This window comes from Pseudopodoces humilis, chromosome 2, assembly GCF_049639895.1.
Source record: "Pseudopodoces humilis isolate 2021_Gansu_Grassland_sample_001 chromosome 2, ASM4963989v1, whole genome shotgun sequence".
NCBI classification, from domain to species: Eukaryota; Metazoa; Chordata; class Aves; order Passeriformes; family Paridae; genus Pseudopodoces; species Pseudopodoces humilis.
In genome coordinates, this window is record NC_142201.1 from 101919987 (window position 1) to 101938012 (window position 18026).

Below are 18026 nucleotides of genomic sequence, written 5' to 3' on the forward strand. Positions count from 1 at the left end.
AAACCTGTTTAAAAATGGAAGGAGTGTGAGCGGTAGGTAATTACAATATTTTCCCCTGGGGTTGCATGAGCATGCACAGCCAAGAACAACTGTGGCTGTTCTCTTCAGGGCTGCACAGTGAGGTCTAGTCCTAGGTACCAGCCTTGGGAAGAGTGAGCTGGCAGTGTGCAAATTGGAAGGTTGAAAGGAAAGCCTGATCCTGAAACATAACAAGCCCCAACACACATGCAATAACATTTATGAATGATCTTTATTCAAGCCAAGCAAGGAAAGTTTTGAGATCTTTGCCCTCATGAGGGCTGCTGATGACAAGTTGTCGGGTTAGTTTTGTGAGAAGGTGAGAAATGTAGAAAAGATGAATTGGAGGTCACAGATTTCTCCTCCTGTTATGTCTGAGAGAGGTGCAGAAAAAGAGTATGAAATTCAGCAGGGGTTCATTTCCCAGAGGCAGCACAAGGTGTCTGGAAATAATCAGGGGTGTTCATGTGCCACCATGAGCACACATAGAACTATCTCCTCTTTGTTGGTCCTGGTATAACCACATGGAGCTGGGATTTTGTGACTTGGGTCTAAACTTGCCTCTGACAGCTCCAGCAGTATTATCCTGTTCCTCAGAGATGTGGAGGACCTGCTCACATCTCATCCCTGTTCCTCTATGAATTCACATCTTCATGTTTTGGTGGCCTCATATCAAAATGATCCGATAACTTGTCTTCTGCAAAGTTACTTTAATTTAAAGCAGTTTAGCTATTTGGGAGCTTTTATGAGTCTGTAAAGGCACAGAGAAAATTAAAAGTTGTCTTTAAGAGAACTAGAAGCAGCAGGAATCCTCGTACCAGTAGCTCAGAAACAGCCTCAGGCACAGAACTTGGGTGCTGAAGGAACATTTTAAAGAAAAAAAGCCACGAGAAATCTGTCCTTTCTTTCTCAGAGAATTCAGGCAAGGAGACAGCTCTTGTCTGTGGAGGAACCACCTTTTGGTTAGTGCCCTTATCCAGGAGGACATTGGCAGGTTGATATTCCTCAGAAGACAGAAAGCCATTGATTTCTGGGCAAATGCAATTCCTAGTTAGATTGTAGTAGGTTATGACAAGTCACTTCTGTCTTCCAAATGCTGTGTTGCCCTTTGTGCACTGAAACTTGTTGTCTTTACAAAACAGCAACAAAATTACAAGCCTTATTTGTCCTGAAAAATGGTCTTGACATGGTACTTTATAATTGGTCTCAGGTGCATTCTTTGGAAAAGGCACATCAAGCAGTAGAGGTATCACTGTGAATCGTATCAGGGAAGTGCAGAATTTCAGCCTTACTGTATACCTCAGCAAGCAGAGGGGTTGCTGTCCTTGCAAAGATGTGAGACCTGGAAACGTGCACCTGTTTGGGTCCAGCAAGGTCTGAAGAAGAAAGTGCCTGGTTGTATAATCTGGCCTGATGTAGGTGTGGGATGAGCAACAAGGAATTCAGCCCTTTGGAGTTCAAACCAAACCAGCAGATAGGCAAGCTCTTACAGAGCTCTGATAGCAGAAATCTAGATGCTAGAAGACTTCTGCATACCTCCAAGTCAGATGAGGACCTGAGCAGCATGGAGGTATCATGTCCTAAACACTACTCAGCCCCTAAAACTGCAGCTGAGATTTTTTTCAGTGCTTTTTTGCTGGTGGAATCTACAGCTTGGAAGAGGAGGCAGCAGCACTGTGGAAGCAAGGCAGGTGGAAGTAAGTCATGGTGGCACATAGGAAAAGATGGAGGATATCACCTTGTCCTGGGGTGACTTTATGCTTGTATCCCCAGTCACCTTGTTTATGTTACATACAAAGTTCTGCACCTGTAAGACTGGTTCTGAGAGTGAAAAGTGGGGAAGAAGTGCACAGTTTGTATTCAGAAATAGCACAGAAATTGCTCCCCCTGCATGCTGCTCCTAGACTGTGTTGTTCTCCCAAATTTGCCCTAAACCAGGACACACCTACATCAAGTGATTGATCCTCTTTCCCGATGCCTCCTTCCAGCACCTACACCAAAATTCTTGCAGCCTGGAGATGTCAGGCACAACCCAGCTGCAAGTCTTGCTTGTTCTAGATGGCATTTCCAGGCTCATCACTGAATATTTGAGCTCTCCACACATTTAATCTCTTCTGTCTGCTCTTGCACTGAAGGAGGCCCAGGGGACTGAGCACTGCTTGATCCCTCTCCCCATACATGTCCACCAAACCGCTTCAGTTTTGCCTCTTGTTAAGTCCTCAGACCTGCAGATGGCCCATGAAATCAGGCTGATGACCATGCTCTGAGCTCACTCAGCATGACCAGGAGTCTCCTTTGCTTTCTGGCAGGCTGGTGTCACACCACAGGCAGGGAGGGTCACTGTAAGGGTAGAGGAACCAAGCTGCTCCTGTAACTTTCCATGTTTATAAGGAGCACTTGGGAAGAAGTACCATCTTCATGTGCATCAGCAGCTCCAGCCAGCACCAACCAAACTAGCACTTTGAGGCAATAAATTAGGACAAGGAGGTAGCAAGGAGCCATCTGAGACTGGGTCACAACTGGGTCCTTGATGTACTCACAGGTAGAAGGAACCACAGGCAGGTGGTGGTCCTTCATCTTGCCTGGGATGAAGGAAGGAGATATCCAGGGCACCTTCTGAGTCACAAGATGCCTCCTGGGCATCCATCTCTGAAACGTGCTAAGCCATCTTTTGCTGTTTCCCCTGAGACATATATCTGCTTGGATTTCCACTGAAGTATCTCTGCCCACTGTTTCCTCTTACAGTGGAATGTCATTCCTTTACCATCAGCTGCTTCTGCTCTGGGCTACAAGATTTTTCCTTCACTTTCCTCAGCTGCTGCATTTGTTGAGCCACCTGGCAGCACAGGACATCTCTGCAAGAAGCTGCAGAAAGGCCAGCCTCTTTATCAGATGCACCAGAATAGCAAGGGACAGAAGATCCTGCAGGTCTGAATGTGCCAGGCTCCTACACTGATAACAAAGCTTGTCCCTGTGGCTGTAAAAAAAAGGAAACAAAGGTACCAGAGGACAAAAGCATAAGCAGTGTCATCCTAAAAGACAGACAGATCTGCAGAAGCAAGACTGGCCACCAGGACAGACACACTTGCAGACACATCTAGTGAAGTCACACCAAGAAAAGAGATAGAAGGGGCAGTTGGTAGGTGAGGTATCATTTATTCAAGCAGTGAGTGATATCACACGGTACAGGCAAAGAAAAAGGCTTCCAATCTAAGAGAGACAGGACATGAGACAGTAACTGAGAGAGGATGGGAAGGAGAAGGTCCTTAGTGGAGCTGGGTATTTGGGGTGATGTGGAGGGGAAAGGTGTTGGAGGGGGAGGGGTGGGAGAAAGCAAAGACTGAAGAAGCAGCTGTGGGACGGACACAGAAAAGCTGGCAGAGAGGATGGAGGGAAAATTATTCTGAAGGCAAGAAGAAATGGTGTTGTGGCAGGCAAATGGGGTCAGATGGGGAGGTGAGGGCATTGCAAGGGCAGGAGCCAACAGGGAGAGATCTCTGATCAGCAGTGAACCTTGGGGAGAGGGGAGAGAGCAAGGGCAAGGAGGGCAAAGACATTCACTGTCCTTTGTGCAGCTCCAAAGCATTATCTGTTTCATTAAATTCAGGGTACACTGCAGGGTTGTGTCCCTGCTGATAAATTACAGGATCACAGAATTATTTGTGTGGGAAGGATCTTCAAGATCCTCTTGTTCCAACCCCCCTGCCATGGACAAGGAGACCTTCCACTAGACCAGGTTTTTCCAACTCCAGTACAATCTTGCTTTGAACACTTCAGGTGTGGGGCAGCCACAGCTTCTCTGGGAAAATCTCTTGGGTCCAAACAAGGCAGCTGCAGCTGAACTTGTCTTCAGTTGGGTACTAAATCCTGAGGAGCAGGTCAGTCCAATGGGCAGGGTCTGCTCTCAGGATCTCCCTACCTCAACCATCTGGTACAGGAATCATGAAGCGCTTATGGGTGTTGTTAACTGACAAGAACAGACCCACCTGCCACCCATCATATGGTGAGATTCCCTCCACCTGTGCCATGCAGGGTGCTCCTCACTCTTTGCTGAGACCCAGTTCTCCAGACCTCTTTCAGAGCTAGAGAGGACACACTGGATTCTCCAAGAAGATATGTGAACATCCAGCTTTCTTTGGGGCTTGGGGTTGTTGCATGCCACAGGCTAGGTTGGGTAGGCAGAGGACAACAAGGAGGGTTCAGAAATGCTTTCCCTTTCCCATTTCTCACACCACTGAACACATTGAAAACAGTCAGGGCTCTCGCATATCACTAAGATCTGCCACTACTATCCATCATTTTTTTGGTGACTGGTCCTTGTCGTTGGCTTCCATGGAGTAGACTGCCTGAAGGGCAAGCTGGCATTTTAGAAAGCATAAAGATGCCTTCAATGCACTAGTAGGATTCTTTTATTCTTGCCTCACATGTCCTTGTCATGACAGCCAGGATAAGGCAGTTGTTCCCAAGGCACCCTGCAACAGAAATTAAGAGTGTTTACAAGCAATTCAGAGTTAATGACAGACCTGTTCTGAAGTAGTCAGAGCTGTGTTACCCCTCATCACACACCCCTGAACTTGGGAGTAGACTGAGTGGCATTAATGGAACTGCTCTCAACCCAGAAAGCTCAGGTGAATAAGGACAAATGGAAGTGAGATGCCAATTCCCCAACAGAATCCAACTTACCATGACACTGCTGGAACAAGGCAGAGCAGAAGCCTATGTCTGAACATCACAATATTTTCCAAATTTGGAAAAGACACTGTTCTTAGAGCTGAGCACATCCATATCATCATGTTTATACTAAGGAATTTCTCCTTCCTGTATGTCTTCTCTTCTTGATCTGACGTCACTGTTGGGGATGGTTGTTATTCCTTGGATGTTGGGAAGTACAAGCCATGCCAGAAGCATCTTCTTAAAAAGTCTCTTTCTCTCCTGCACTGGCACATCTCTAAATAAATCCTAAATCAAAAGAATATCATGACATGCATTTGTATAAGGGCTGATATGTCAGCTGATGAAACATCCTTTTACCAGTCAGGGATGTAAAAATGATAACTGAGTTTATCAAAGGGAGCTCAGTTCAGTGCCCCAGCTGAAATGGAAGGATGGAGAGTGTCAAGGAAAAACTTCTTCATCCACCCATGCACAAGGATCCTAGATGAATGGACACAATGTATTCAAAAAGCAGCTCAGTAAAATTGGACGCTGGGAGGCAACTTCTCATGAGACTACTCATGGCAGTCAAAGTGACACCTCTGCAAAGCCTCTGATCACTCTCTGATCACAGAATTACTTAGGTTGGGAAAAAAACTCTAAGACACTCTGTTATTAAGTATTTGAGAGGGAGACTCGACTTTCAAAATTCCATTTGTTGTCTGCCCTCCTTGTTCACTTCACCCAGATGCCAACACTGACAAAGACTCCTCCAGCCAGTGCCTCCACACCTCCATACTAAATGCTCTTGTAAGACAAAGTACTTCACTTTCAGTGAAGCCCTCCAGCACATCCCTTGTAAAGAGGTGGGCAGTGCCAGTCACTAGTGATTTGGAGAAGATTAAGGGGTCAGTCAGCACCAGTGGGTTCGGGTAGTGATGGTTAAACACCAGGGAGTCCAGGCCTTTCATTAGCCCAGTAGGTCCCACTGTTCCCTTGAAATGCATCCTGCCCCTTTCTACATTTGGGCTTTGCAAGGCTGAGCGAGTTCAGAGGTTAACAGGGCAGGGAAGGCATGTTTTCCAGCATTCACTTTGGGCAGCTGCAGGGATCAGATGGATTACCTATCCAGACTGCAGCATGGAAAAGACCCCATACCATTGTGTCATGGGGGAAGCACTTTGTTGCCCATCATGGATTGTCACAGATAAGCCCAAATAATAACCAACCTTTTAGAAATGGGCATTTTCTCCACTACCAGCTGTAGAGAGTGAAATGATAAATCCTGCAACCTACAACCCAGCTGAAACACTCCCAAAATCATATAGGTAGGTGTAACTGATGAATGGATGAAACTGGTGGGGAAGGGAGAAGGAAGGTAGGGTAATACAAAGGACATCAGAAAGCAGCACTGGTCACATGTGGTCACAAGTGGAATAAATTCAGAAAGTGATTTGTAAACCAGGCAGGGATGAGAAATAGCACCCTTATGAACAGGAAGGCAAAAAAGGTTTGGTGGTCCATGGATGTCAAGAGAGAGGAGGAGGAGGTGGAAGAGAAGATTCAAAATCAGAATCATGGAATGGTTTGGATTGGAAGGGACCTTAAACACCATCTACCTCCAAACCCCCTACTATGGGAAGAGACACCTTCCACTAGACCAGGTTGCTCAAAAATACAAAAATTTTCTTCAGTTAGGTGGGGATATTAAAGGAGAAAACATGATTAAAAATTGGAATTGCAGGCTAATTAAAAGAAAAAAGAGATTAAGCTAAGATTAGGGTTCACAATTAAAAAATAAAATTGTGTCCTCAGTCGTGCTTTCTTCTCAAGCGACATTTTCTCCAGATAGCCAATACTTTCATTAATAAAAAATCACTGCTTTACACTTCTACAGACTCTGCCAGGCACTTGCTCAACAGTGGCTGGGTTTGCAGTGCACTGAAAGTGTTTTTCACAGAACAATATAAAGGTTTGGGCTGCAAGGGACTTTAAAGCTCAGTTAGTTCCAATCTCCTGCTATGGGCAGGGACACCTTCCAGTAGACCAGATTTTTCAGGTTTGGTTTAGAGAGAAAACAAAAGCTGTAGGCAGCTGAAAAATGTGTAATTAACATTGGTAAATACACATCATCTACCCTCCTCCAGCTCTTGATGGCATTTGGTCTCTGTTCCCTAAGCCAGTACAAGGTAGACATGAGCAAGGCACTGCACAGACCCTCTACTCAAAAATATTTTATATAGAAAATTAGAGTTTCACCATCCACATGACTTCACTGTCCATCTTTGCATTTGCAAACACCTATAGCTCATGACAGACCGATCTGAGGTTAGCAGCCACCTAAAGGGAGTTAGACTGTGCCAGCCCAGCTGTCCCTACAGCAGGCATGAAAGTGGCAACTCTAAGCAACACAAGCCTCATTTTGGTTGGATAGGCATTTCTTTCACTTAACTGTGCTTCTGATTGAGAAAACAAGATCAAGGAGGTGGTATTTGTCTTCAGCATTTATTTATCATTGGAAAAAGAACCCTTTGAGCAAGCAAAGATCACAAGCACATCACAATCAATTGGCGGTACATTAATGTGTGTGTGTGAGAGTGTGTGTGTGTGTGTGAGACTTTCATCAGAATATCAACAATGAAAAAGCACCACAAGGAGGTATGCTTAACGTGTTTACAAGAGACAATTTGTGATATGCAACCAAACCCAGGCCACAAAATATTAATTAGACACTTCCTATCTGCCTCCAAGAGGCAAGAATTCTTGGAATGCATGGGTGCCAGGTTTTGGCACTGGCTGTGCTGCAAATGAAGAAGCAGGTGGTTGGTGTGCAAAGCAGTCAGGAGCTCAGCCAGCAATTAGCACCATTTTGCAGAAAGGAGTAACAGTACAACAGTGAAAATGCAAAAGCAAGCAATAGCACAGGAGCTCTCACAGAGTAAAAAGCAAATAATTTCTTTATTTTCTTTTTACAATAAAAGTATAATACTACAAATCAGCAGTGGAACAGAATCAGCATTGTGGTAGGTGGAAACACATAACAGCACAGCACTGTTTCCCAGTGGGATTGACAAGTTCAGAGCCCAAAGTGAATTTGAAATGGCAGAGATTTGGTCTCCTTTCTGATAAATGCGAGTGGGTTGGATGGGCACAGAGTCTGTGGAAGGTACAGCAATGCAGGATTTCACCCTGAGGCTTGCCTCTGCTGTAGTTCCTGGCATTCAATGCAGTGCCAGCCCATGTGCTTGGATATGTGTGTGTGCTTGGATGCATGCTGCAGATGTGGTGCACATGGAGCACAAGCCAGGATTTCTATACCTATTTTGCTGATGTGAGAGGAAGGCATCCAGCCCTTACCAGTCTCCCAAGCTCTTTCTGCAAAGAAAACCTTTCAAGGACCATTCATCCCACCCAAAGACAGGTGTCAAAAATAGGCAGCTCAATGACGCTTGGAAAGTTCCTTCACTAGGGAGGAAATTAAAACCACTGGTTAACACTTCACACCTAGCTTTGTAGTGAGCTCATGGAATGGCTTGAGTTGGAAAGGACCGTAAAGATCTTCTAGTTACAAGCCCCTTACCATGTGGCTTCATGTATTATGGGAAAATTTCATGTATTATGGAAAAGAAAAAAACTTCCATGTATTATGGAAACTAAATGGAAAATATTTATATGCATATTTATTTAAGAAAAATAAAGCTATATTCTGACCAGTCACTGTGTATGTTTCAAATACTATGATGGATGCTCTTCATTAAGAAGAAACCATCCCAAGCTGGATGATCAGCGGTTCCTCCAGAATCATGGAGACGCTTGGATTAGGTGATTTGAGCATCTTAGTGATGTTTCTTGGGCAAAATTTAGTTCACCTTGAAATCAAGGGCTAAATTCTCATTGAATTCCAGGTGAAACAGTGGCAAGTGTGGTGTATCTTTAAATGTGAAACTTAGGGCTGAAAAATAATAGGAAGAATTGTTTTGTATGGTCTGTCCTCATGTAAGATTGGTGTGTTGAGCTATTTGAGCTGTCTAGTGCCTTCCTGATGTGTTCTGCCTGCTGTGACGTATCATCTTCACAGCTTATGCTACATCCTGTAGGAAAGGACCTTACTGAGGAGTTTGAAGATGCATGAAGCATCTTAAAAGCCAAGGAATCACACCAAGTCTTGGGAGCTCATCTTCTCTGGCCAGTTGTCCCTCATGTGACAGGTAGGAAGAACTGCAAGCAGCACAACACTCCACCAGATCAACACAAGCCTTTTGCCGAGCTGATCTGGAGACAGAGCTGAGCAGTGCTGCAGGGGCTTCTGAGCACTCAGAAAAGCAATGATCAGTATGGACAGGTCAGCATCTCCATATGGCATGCACATAAAAAAAATTCCAACCAAACAAAAAACAAACAAACGAACAAAAACCGAACAACAACAACAAAAAACCCAACCAACCAAACAACCAACCAACCAACCAACCAATCAAAAAAACCTACATTCACAAATGTTTCAACAGTTTTACTTCCTGGAGGATTTTCCCTGGTTTCCTCCTAAACAGTGGAGGTTTAAATATATATATGTATTTATATATATGAATATATATTTTCCACATGCACAACCTGACTAGCTCATAGCACACAGTTCTAACAAAGCTAAGCTTGGAATTACATCACTTAATTCAAACACTACACTTACTGATACTCAAAGGTTTAGGCTATTAGTGCAAGGCAAACAGGACACATCACATGATACACTGAACTTGGCATTTACTCATTACTAAAGCCAGCAAATGTCACTACCTGTATATCACAGAGCTTTCCTCCTCATTGGAAACTTTCACTCAACCTTGTAGCCCACCACTCATTTATGTTTCCAAAAGACCAATTCTAATGGGATGTAACCCCCAAAATAGGACTCCTCACCTTCCCAACTCATCCATTTTTCTGCTAGATAGTTTCATATCTCTAAAATACCCCTAGCATCCTGCTAGGGTCTTACCCCTAGCAGCAAGACTTTCCTTATTCCACCACCTCTACAGCAACACACCACCTCTCTACTCTATCCCATCTCTGTCTTCATGCTTTCTAATTGTCCACTGCAAGTTTCAAGCTGGACTTCATATTAAGAGAGAAAATTTGGAGCTGCAAAAATAAGTAACAAGAACTCTGCATCTTACCTCACAGCCACTCTGCCATGGGAGAGTTTAACAGCTCCGTTTGGTGGGATAAAGATTAATCCTTATGTATTTAGGACCCAATCCAGAAATTAGGCACATAAATTTGGATTGGGACCACAACTCTCCCACTGATCCAGTGACCCAAATTCTATGGCATGCAATGCCAATCTGTTGGGCTGGTTCATACTCACTGACAAATGGTCCTGCTGTATTTACGGCTTCCAAACTGGTTGTGGGGATTTCCTAGAGTAAGAGCACAGTAAATATGATTGAAACCCTGAGATCTTGTCTGGAGGGAGTCTAGGGATCCCAGTAATTTTTTTATGGCCCTCTTGAGATGCTCATGAGCCAACATGAACAGCTGGAAGAATAAACACAATGGGGGCTGACAGCTCTAGCCAACCTTGGTGACACATTTCTTTCTACCCCTTGGAAGGTCAGGCCTGCAAACTAAATCACTTTCTGAAACCTAGCTCTGCCTATTGGCATCCCAGAAGTGGACAGACCAAGATTCAAAACAAAACAGGAATAATTAACAAGATCCATAACTTAGGGGAAACAATAGGGAAGAACAACCTGCTGTAACCTAGTCTAACCTGCCATATGCTTGGAATGTTTTCACTGCTCACTGCACCTTCCCTCACTAATTTTTTTTTTTACATCAAGGACTTCAAGTGGTGTTAATGAGTGAAGCTGCCTTGATGCAGCTACACGTATTTCCAGCTACCCTTGGAGAGGATTTGGCCCTTTACTTACATGGGATCTCCTTCCCTGTTGCTTCTTGGAGCAGAATTCCCATCACTGTCACCAGGGGAAATCCTTCTTGGCCACACCATTGATTTTGGTGGATTTACAGCATATCCATGGCATCATGAATGAACCTGATCCTCTCTGCCTCCAAACTCTTTACCTGTTGATACCAGTGGGAGATGGCATAACAATGGCCAACCCAAAAGGGCCTCACTGGATGAGAGCACAGCCCCACCATGGCTCAATGGGCACTTGCATGCTGTCAAAGCACTGAAGAACCAAGCCCGAAGAAAGGGACAAGCTGTTGAATGCAATCACTGTTGATCCATCACCTTCATCTTTTAGGACCCTGCTTATGCATTCTCACATCCCTCACTCTGTGCAGAGCCGTGTTGTGCAGGCAAAGCAGAACAACCTGACCTCAGAAACAAGGATTTCCTAATCCTCCTTGGAAATAAAACAGAAAAGCTTCTAATACAATCAGAACAAAAAGCAGATTAGAAGCCTCTAATTAATTTTGTGGCCTTTATTTAATCAAAAGGAAAAAAAAAAAAAAAGAAAGGAAAAAATGAGAAAGAAAGAAAAGTGCAGTGACATTTACTCTTTTGCCTCAGCCAGTTTATTGTTCATCTCTTTACTTTTCTCCTTATCCTCTGGCTTTGCGGTGTTGGAGGTCTCGGCGCTCTTTTTCTTGGCAGCCCGGCCAGATGCAATCTGCTTGTCTTTGGCCTTTTTCAGGGGTTTATGGCTTGTTGTGGTCTTTTTTGGTTTGGAAGGCTTTATGCTAGGCTTTTCCACCTGCATGGAGGGTGACAGGCAAAACGACAACACAGAGATGGAGAAAGAGAGAGAGAGAGAGAGAGAGAGAGAGAGAGGAGAGAGACACAAGGACAAGTGGAAAACAGGATTTAGATCTGAAACAGCACAAATGCTACTTATCTGCTCATCTCTGCCCTGCCACAAAGGCAGGGGAGCAGCTGAGCTTATGCTGAGCTGCAGATGGCCAGCTCCTTCCAGGATGCCCTGAAGTCACTGCCTCTGGAGCCAGCAGAGCCCATTGTATCCAGATCAGGATAGAGCAGAGTGAATAGGAGAGGGAATGTTATCGGTCATTTTATCAATTTCTGCATCTTTCTCTGACTTCAGAAAGGGTTTTGCAAACCCACAGAGGATAGTCATTCTCTGGACTAGAAGCAGAGAAATGATGCTCAGGAAAAAGAGGCTGCTGTAAGTCTCCATCTTTCTTGAAGGAGGGGATTCCTCTGTTTGTCCTCAAACAGATTCCCAAAATGGAGGAAGATTACTTTGGGATACCTGAGGTGCAGAACACTAATTGGCACATGAGAAAATTCCACAACAATGTCTTGTTTCTACACCCCCAAAACAGGAAGGACAGTCACAAAAATCAAGGGAGAACAGAAGCTTTCATCTCTTTCAGTTTCTTACATGCTCACCCTGCAATCATGAGGACTGAGAGCAGTCCTCACAGATCTCAGCACTAATCAACTTAGGGATCAACTTATTTCCTCTATTTAAATCAACTTAGGGAACAACTTATTTCCTCTGTTTAAAACTTCACAGACTGACTCCTTTTATATGCAGATGCTCTGCTGGTCCCAGAAAACAAGGCTGGAAGCCATTTCAGCTCAGGCCCTTCTCAACACATGTTCTCGACCTGATCAAAGCCAGAAGTGCATACTGTCAAAATATGTGGAATGCTCTGAATTAACAGATGTCTGGCTCCTGGAATAAAATGTAAGGTGGGGCTCCTAAAGTTTTGGACGGAGGAAGAGAAAGCTGCCTGGACAATCACATAGGAAATGGCAACAGAAAAACCTCTTCATCTCAGCCCTACCCTCACTTCTTTACCATTTGATGTAAGGCACTATTGTCTTGAAGTGCCTCAAGCTGTCCCAGAGCCGATAGAATTATAGAACAGTTTGGGTTGGAAAAGTCCTTAAAGAACATCTCATTCCCTACCCCCTTAATGGGCTGGGACATCTTCTACTAGATCTGGTTGCTCCAAGCTCCCTCAAACCTGGCACTGGACACTTCCAGGCATGAGGCAGCCACAGGGCCTCAGCACCCTCACAGCCAAGAATTTCTTCCCAATGCCCCTTCTAACCCTGCCCTCTGGCAATGTGAAGCCATTCTTCATTGCTCTGTCCCTCCAGGCCCTTGTCCAAAGTCCCTCTCCAGCTCTCCTGGGGCCCTGTTAGGCACTGACAGGGGCTCTGAAGTCTCACCGGAGACTTCTCTTCGCCAGGCTAAACATCCTCAGCTCTCCAAGCCTGTCTCCATAACAGAGGTAGGTGCCCATCTCTTGGAGCATCTCCATGGCCTCTTCTGGACTAAGTCCAAAAGATCCATGTCCTTCCCATGCTGAGAACCCCAGAGCTGGAAGCAGCACTGAAGGTGGGGGTTTCACAGAGCAGAGGGGCAGAATGGAACAGTGGGGCAGAATCCTCTCCCTGACCTCCCTGTCCATGCTGTGGGATCAACCTAGGACCCTGTTGGCTTTCTGGGCTAACAGCCCACACGGCCAGGACATGCTTAGTTTTTTATTCACCACCATCTCCAAGGTGGATCCCGAGATGCACCTGTTGGTTGAAATGAGGATACCACATAAGGGGAATGACAGTGAGTGGTGTTCAGCCCAGCCTTACTGCATTGGACATGTCCCACCAGGAGCAGTGATGGCCCTGTGTCCTTTCTGCCATGTTTCTCACCTTTGGAGGTTCTTTGTAGGGTTCACTGTAGAGAGTGCGTATTCTTCTGCGTTCCAGGTATTTGTTATCAGCTGGAGAAGGCTTACTGGTTTCCCCCTTGAACTGAGCACTGTAACTGGTTTCATGGGTCATTTTCTCCTCTGGCGGCTTGTACTGGGGCTTTGCTTTTATCGCTTTCACAGGCTTGACGTCTATCCAGGGTCTGAACTCATTTCTGAAGATCAAAAAGAAAAAGGGTTCAGGAATTAAACCAACAGGAGAACAATGATAACATAGGAATGGAGTCCTGCACTGCTTAACCAATTTTATGTGGAAAGGATTTTGCCTTCATCCATCCAATCAGGTTTACATAGAAACTGTCTCCCAACAATTTGTTTATTACCTCATCCAAAACCTATTGACACATTATGAGAAATTTAAATGAAATGTGGTCTATTAACATTAGCTGGTCCTGGACACCCTTTAGCCATGCCTGTAAGTAGAGACTGGTATTATTCCACCTATATTCCAACTATTAGACAGAACAGTTAACCAATTAACACAATGCCAACTGAGATGTAAACTCAAGCTGAGCAGGGGATGCAGTTTATCAGGTATCTTGTGAGCTACAGCTTCCCTTTATTCACTGATAGTGGATTCCTGATTTACAGGGAAAATAATAGATTTTTATTAGTTTTAGTAGGGACAGGAGGTTTTTTGGTTATGTTATGGAGACTTTTTTTATAAGAAATGGTGGTTTTTTTATTTTTATGAATAGTAGCTGTTTGGGGAAAAAACTGTAATTTTAAATTTTTTTTTTCTTTATTTTTGCAGCTTTCTTACACTTGGGTAAATGAGTTATGCTAACTTATGGGGTTTTATTTTAAGGATGAGTTGTTTAAATGTAAAGGTTTTTTTATTTATTTTTATGATTATTTTTATTTTTGGGAATAGAGATCTTTTTCTTCTCTCCCTGGGGAGAGAGGGTTTTTATTCCTTTTTTTGTTTTTAAGTTTTTTATGGGATTACAGTTTTTTGTATTTATTTTGCTTTATTATGGACACTTTTGTTTACATTTATAGTTTGAATACTTTATTTCTTCGTACTTTTTTATGAATTAAAGGGGATATTTTAGTGTATTACAGTATATTTTAATGCTTTTACTGTAAGAACTTTTAATATTAGGGTATTTTTTTTTGTATTTGAGACTTGATTTTTTTTTATTGACTTTGGTGCTTTTATGTTGTCTTTCTACATGTTGTTATTTTGCCTTTTTTTTATTTTTGATAAAAAATAAAAGAGAGAGAGATAGGATTAAGGTCTGCAGGTCTCATCTGTGTAGTGAAAGGGTTAATATTTTGTTTAAGCCTGCAGATGGTTATGGGGTTAAGTAGTCACGGTGAGGGATTTTAGGCCTTGCTGGGCCCTGCTGCCTCTGCCTGGCAGCTCCTTGGCGGTGAGGGGCCTGGCCCGGCCTGGAGCCGCTCCCGGGGCCTGCTGGACCCCGGCTCGGCACAGGCCGATGCCAGGGGCAGGGCTTGGTGTTAGGAAGGTGTTAGTAGTTGTGAATTGGCCCAGCTTCAGCAGGCCGCACCAGAGCTCAGTTACCTTTGGAGGCGAGAAGCAAGAGAGAGATTTCCTGGGCTTGCCTGTTTTTAAGATGTGGAATTCACAGAGGCAGACCCAGCTTCTAAATGGTTTAATAGTGTGAAAAACGAGGTTCACATAATTTTTATAGAATTTTGAAGTTTTATAAAAAAGACAATTAGGAGAAAAAATAAAGTATACAGATACGGCCGGGTGTCTCTGCATTCAGCCAAGAGAGTACACTTTACTGACAAAGGATTGTCCCTTACAAACAGAATCCTACTACCTATCCATAAATTCTCATACATATTCATACATTCTTCTTAGGATCTTTGGTGTTCTTCTGTTTAGTTTTCTCTTGCCCCCTTCCCAATAGATCAATCTTCTTGGCGCCATTGAGATTTACATTCCCTGATACCAGAAATGCAATAAATTCCTCCCCCCAGAGTTCTGGTCACTGCTGTCTTCATCTGGATATGATAGTTTACAAATGCAGGCATTCTCTAGCTATTTTTTTTTTTCCTCAGTCTTTGGGTTATACAAACAAAAGCAGTTTTTATTTTAATACTATGCCATAGCCTGACATATATGTATTATACTACTATTTCTAAGTTTCATCAATAACAGAAATAAAGAAAACTATATTAATACAACAAAATTTCCCATTCCTATACACATAACATTCATTTTAATATTTGCGAAAAGCCAACAATATAATATGTATCTATAACAATAGGATGCCAGTTTTTAAAACTAGCCAGCTATGTTTTTTTTTTTTCCAGGCACAGAGGAAGTTCTTATCAGCTTCTCTCAGGAAAATAATTTCCATGGGTGGTTTCTTTCTTTCTTACTAAATATCAATTAATACAAGACCAACACAATTCTAAATCTAAATCTAAATCCTTTTCAGGCAAATGTTTTAACATCGCCAGCTATTATACTACAACTGGTCACTTCAAGTATGTGAGAGAGCATGGGCCATATTCATATGGAGTCCTACCACACCTGGGATGGACCAGCCACTCCCCATTGTTACCATATACACAGAATCAGACTGGTTTGATTTAAAAGGACTTCTAAGCTCATGTAATTCCAGTTGCCCTACCACAGGCAGGGACACTTCCTACTAGACCACTGAAACACCCAGTGTGTCCAGTTCTCCATATTTGCCATCCAGAGCATGCAGAGACAGCAGAAAGAGGAGAGATTCTCTGACCCTTTACTACAGCTGCAGCTGGTGCAACAGGCTGGTTTCAAAGCCTATTTATGATATTCAGGCAACACATAAACTTTGAACAAGTGTTACTAGAACAGACACAGGCTATTCTCTGTTGATTGCAGATTGCAATCAACTGATTGCAGCAGTGCCCAGAAACTCAACATGGTCAATGAGAACTAATTCCAAAGTCTCTCCATTTCCACCACAGATTAGTGAGGGAAAACAACCTATTGGGAAGTGCTCTTGGAATATGCCAGCTCCTGAATCCAACCCAACAATTACTTGGAAAACATCAGTTACAATGGGACAGAATTGCAGCCAAGAGTCTGCTAGCAACTTTGCAACCTGGATCACCATGTTTGAAGGTCAGGCACAGGGAATTTCCTAATGCAAGGTACGAAAGAGGAGTCAGGTGCCTTGCTTGGGGTCTGCATCTCTATTGCTTGTAGGGATGAAGGGGATGTCTCAGGAAGGTAACCTATATCCCCCTTCCAGGTCTGATGACTCTGAATCAAATGTCTGTCTGATACTGTTCAATGTCACCATGACCTCGTGTTGTCCAAACAGTACATGGCACAGCTACACTCTCTTAAGGCAGTTGCACTGTACTTCCTGTGCAATGCCCTATTGCTAGAAGTGTTCAAGGTCAGGTTGGATAGGACTTGGAGGAACGTGGTCTAGTGGAAGGTGTCCCTGCCCATGGCAAGGAATTGGAACTGGATGGTCTTTAAGGTCCCTTCAAACCCAAACCATTCTATGATTTTGTCATCTGGAACTGGCTTGACTCTCCAGGATCTTTATGTCACTCAGAGATGTTGTGTCATACATTTACATACTTCTTATATGCAGTGAAGAAATGGGAGGAAAACTATCAGCTTTAAGAGTTAATTTTAGAAAAAAATAAATTATTCTGGGTATAGTAAAAATATTTGTACTCTAAGGTACCTTATCGGTTGCTCCTGTAACATTAAAACTTAGGCTGGTTTGTGTGGGGACTGACAGTGGTAAAATATGAGATTTTTAGGTTTCAGGCACTAGCTTGAGCCTGAAAGTCTCAAGTGGGAAAGTCAAGTACACAGCTCTCTCACTCTTGCCAGAGAAATCATAAAGAGGAATCCAAACAGTCCATAGACAGGGAAAACAACCTTTGCAGGTGTTGCTTATCCCCTTGTTGTTTACTTGTAAGAAATGGTCAAGGGGTGTAGTTCCTAACTGTCCAATGATGGTGATGTGTTACTTTCATGACCAGTGAAAGTTCTGCCTTTTGGGACTTGCTCAGAACTGTCTATAAAAGAAGATCCTGAAGAATGAAACTTGCTCTTTTTGCAACCAAGACTGGAGAGTCTGTGTCGTCACTTCTCCGTTCCTAATACAGTGCGACAGGTTTGGAGAAAGATCCTGTCATTTTGAGACTTCCCTTATTATTATTTAACATTCCCAAAACTTACAAATTCCTTCTGCAATCTGAAATAACCCCTGAAAATGTTACTTTCCCCTTATTTTCAGAACAGTAGGTCATAGTGGTGTCCAGGCCTTTGAAGAATTCTGCACACCAAATCAGCTCTCCCAAGTATTCAAGGACCATGTTAGAACCCGTTCTAAAAGAGGTCGGTCTCACAGCTCTCTTAAACCTTTGCTCAAACAGCAAGTACGAACCATGGATCAGCTCTAGTCTGGATGTAAACAACAGGCACAGCTTAGTCCAGCTTTGAAATTCTTTATTGAAGGGATTTTCAGTGCTCTTAATTTTGCTGAGGAAGATTTTTAGAACTGCTCTCTTTGCATGAAATGGAGGGTTTGAACTGAAATAGCAGGAAATTACATGTCTCCTAATTTTCTGCCTAGTTCTGGTCCCAGTCTTAAAAAGAATTATTAGAATCAACAGGGAACCCAGTGCTGACCTGAAATGGAACTTGAAATAAAACT

The 18026-nt window shown here is 43.4% G+C and overlaps 1 protein-coding gene across 2 annotated transcripts in view; it reads right to left on the minus strand.

Annotated features, from left to right (window-relative positions):
* Window positions 1-4839: 4839 nt before the first annotated feature.
* Window positions 4840-18026, minus strand: part of MAP6 (microtubule associated protein 6) — a 46596-nt gene continuing 33409 nt past the window's right edge. The window contains exons 2-4 of one of the 2 annotated variants that reach the window (XM_088052238.1): window positions 13316-13529; window positions 11188-11384; window positions 4840-4977 (exon numbers count right to left, since the gene is read on the minus strand). In XM_088052238.1, coding sequence (XP_087908364.1) covers window positions 4884-4977; window positions 11188-11384; window positions 13316-13529 — 505 coding nt within the window. In that variant the 3' untranslated portion in view covers window positions 4840-4883. Of the gene's footprint in view, window positions 4978-7233; window positions 11385-13315; window positions 13530-18026 lie in introns of those variants that run through there. The other variant, XM_005524150.3, reaches the window with a different exon arrangement.